The 2,500-nt window shown below is 43.6% G+C and overlaps 1 protein-coding gene across 2 annotated transcripts in view; it reads left to right on the plus strand.

The window, feature by feature from the left end:
- The window catches only part of zgc:100829 (uncharacterized protein LOC445149 homolog), an 18,410-nt gene extending 16,725 nt beyond the window's left edge, over positions 1–1,685 (plus strand). For both annotated transcript variants that reach the window (XM_062536732.1, XM_062536733.1), the window contains one exon: positions 164–1,685. In XM_062536732.1, coding sequence (XP_062392716.1) covers positions 164–480 — 317 coding nt within the window. In that variant the 3' untranslated portion in view covers positions 481–1,685. The remainder of the gene's footprint in view (positions 1–163) is intronic.
- The last annotated feature ends 815 nt before the right edge of the window (positions 1,686–2,500 follow it).

Genomic DNA, 2,500 nt, shown 5'->3' on the forward strand with positions numbered 1-2,500 from the left:
CAACACAGCCACAATTTCACAAACCTGCGGATCAGTCTGTCAATCAATCTATCCAGTGCGTCTCTCTATTTGGGCATTTGTTTTGCTTTAACAACATACATTTGTAGCACATATTTCCATCAGTATATAATGCATTGTCTCTAACTCTCCCTTTCTCTCTCAGGTAAAGACTTCCGGGTGGTGCCAGCATCTAAGCGTGCTTTGTCTGTAGACGAGTTGGGTGCATCAGCATCTGTGGTGGCACCGGCGGCGGCACCTTTGGCCGCTCCTGTTGTGGCCCCGGCGGCGGCAGCTCCAGTGGTGGCGCCAGCAGCGGTGGCGGCGGGCGTGGACGTGTGTGTGGGCCGGGGTCGCGTGGCCCAGCTCATGAAGACCTTCAGCGTCTCTGGAGAGAACACCCCACCAGTGCGGTCCTCCAAGCCCCCCATCCCATCCAAGCCCAACCACCTACGCCTGCAGCAGTCGGCGTCACTCAGGTAGTCGGGTAAGAGATGGAAGTCCAGGAGCAGCCACCTCCAGAACCAGCCACCTGTTAGGATCAGACTCACCCAGGATCAGAGGCCTCTCTGTGGGCAGGCTGAGTGGGCCTGCCTGGGGGAGGCTGGAGGTGGTCAGCAACCTTGTTCTCTCAGGAATCTCTCCAGTCCTCAGACTGTGCAACTTTGGCTCTCAAAGCTGGCAAAACGCAATTATGTTCAGCTTGAATTGTTGTTGTTATTGGTTTTTTTTTTTTTTAAATGAATACTGTTGTTATTAGCATTATTATTTTTTTTATTTACATTTGGTTTGACTATGCTGGACATTTTTTTGTCAGCGGGAATGATGTGCCAAAGAATTGGGGGTTTCCATAATGTCACCATAATGTTGTTTTTTTTGTTTTACTATATAGGCTAGGGATATTTGCTGACCGTGTCATGTCATAAAACTGCATGGGTGTAATCAGTTTGACAATCGCTAGTTTCCTGGGCTCTCCATCGGTATATGCTATTTTTGCCTGTGGGTGTAGATAGTCGAGAGGGATCGATGCTCCTGTCCTCTGAGTTCCTCGACAGACAGACACTGGAGCAGAGGTGGAGCGGATCAGGTGACGAGGGTTCCAGAAACAGCAGCTATCTGGTGAGAGGGAGGCCAAAAACAGACCCCCAACCAGCTCATGTTTAGGAGCTAAAAAGCACCATCCGTTTACTTTGTGTGGGCCATCCAAAAAAAAAAGTAGATCATGAGGTCATTTGAAAGCAAAGTATTTTTAGAAGCTGGCGCACGCTGCTGTTAAGCAGACATGGCAACGGACTCCTCGAAAAAAAAGGTTCTCACCAAAACTAGAACCAGATTGTGTCAAAAAAAAAGAACCAATGAATGTGTCAGGCCTAGAGAAGACAGGCTCCTCTCACAGTGGTCTCTCCCACAATGGTCTGTCCACCTGTGACCGTTACCTGTCTGAAGCCGTGGCTATCATGTCCACATGTACATTGCCAGTGTCTGAAAGCTTTGATTTTTTCACCTGTGTTGTTTACTTTTGTACGTAACGCGCCCAGTGGCACTTTTTTACATTTGTACTTCTTCATTATCCTTAGCAATTCAGAGGGGAACTCAAAAACATGACCATGTTCAGTATTTTTTGTGTTGTATAAATGCACTGTTGGTGTCCTTTTTCATGAAATTATATCTTACTTGAGCACATCTGACGTAAGACTTTAGACTCTTTGTGTGTCGTGTGTGTGTGTGTGTGTGTGTGTGTGTGTGTGTGTGTGTGTGTGTGTGTGTGTGTGTGTGTGTGAGTGTGTGTGTGTAGTCAGACAGTTTTTCTCAATTACTTTTAAACATTTTTTAAATTGCTCCTTCAGATATGGATTGCTTGCACAAGCAAAGTTTCAAAAGTATATATAACATATCTCTATCCTTAAGATGAAGTCATTTTGTCATTGTTTAGAACCAGAGGTATTGCTAGGACTAAAAGTATAGTCTAGCTCTCCAAAGAAAATGACACAGCTTACGTAAAGCTATCAGTATTTTAGGAGTTCAGCAGTATCACAAGAGTACCATTGCATCTCCAATAATTCAGGATGTACTATGAAAAAAGAGGAAGCGTATAATAGTGTAGCTATTGCTTTTGCTGCATGCTCGGCAAGGAGTACTGCTGTACTCTGTATTTATCATTTATGTGATGTCATTGAATATCACTAAACTGCATCTCTCACCTGTAGCCCTACATGTCAAGTCAGGGAATGAGCAATACCCTATAAATCCACCGATGTTGGATCTTGCTCATGGTACTTAATTAGCAAATGGATATTGGCAAGTTATTACATTTGCTTTAGTTAGACTTTACATTATGTTCCTATCAACTGACATACTAAATACCCACATTTATTTATTTATTTATTTATTTATTGTAATGGCATGATGATTAGTTTCACATAGCCAGTTTATTTTCATTCATAATTCATTCATAATTCATTCACGGACATTCAAACAGGTATCATGTCAGTGAAACTGAACA

Source organism: Sardina pilchardus, chromosome 5 (genome assembly GCF_963854185.1).
Source record: "Sardina pilchardus chromosome 5, fSarPil1.1, whole genome shotgun sequence".
Taxonomy (NCBI): domain Eukaryota; kingdom Metazoa; phylum Chordata; class Actinopteri; order Clupeiformes; family Clupeidae; genus Sardina; species Sardina pilchardus.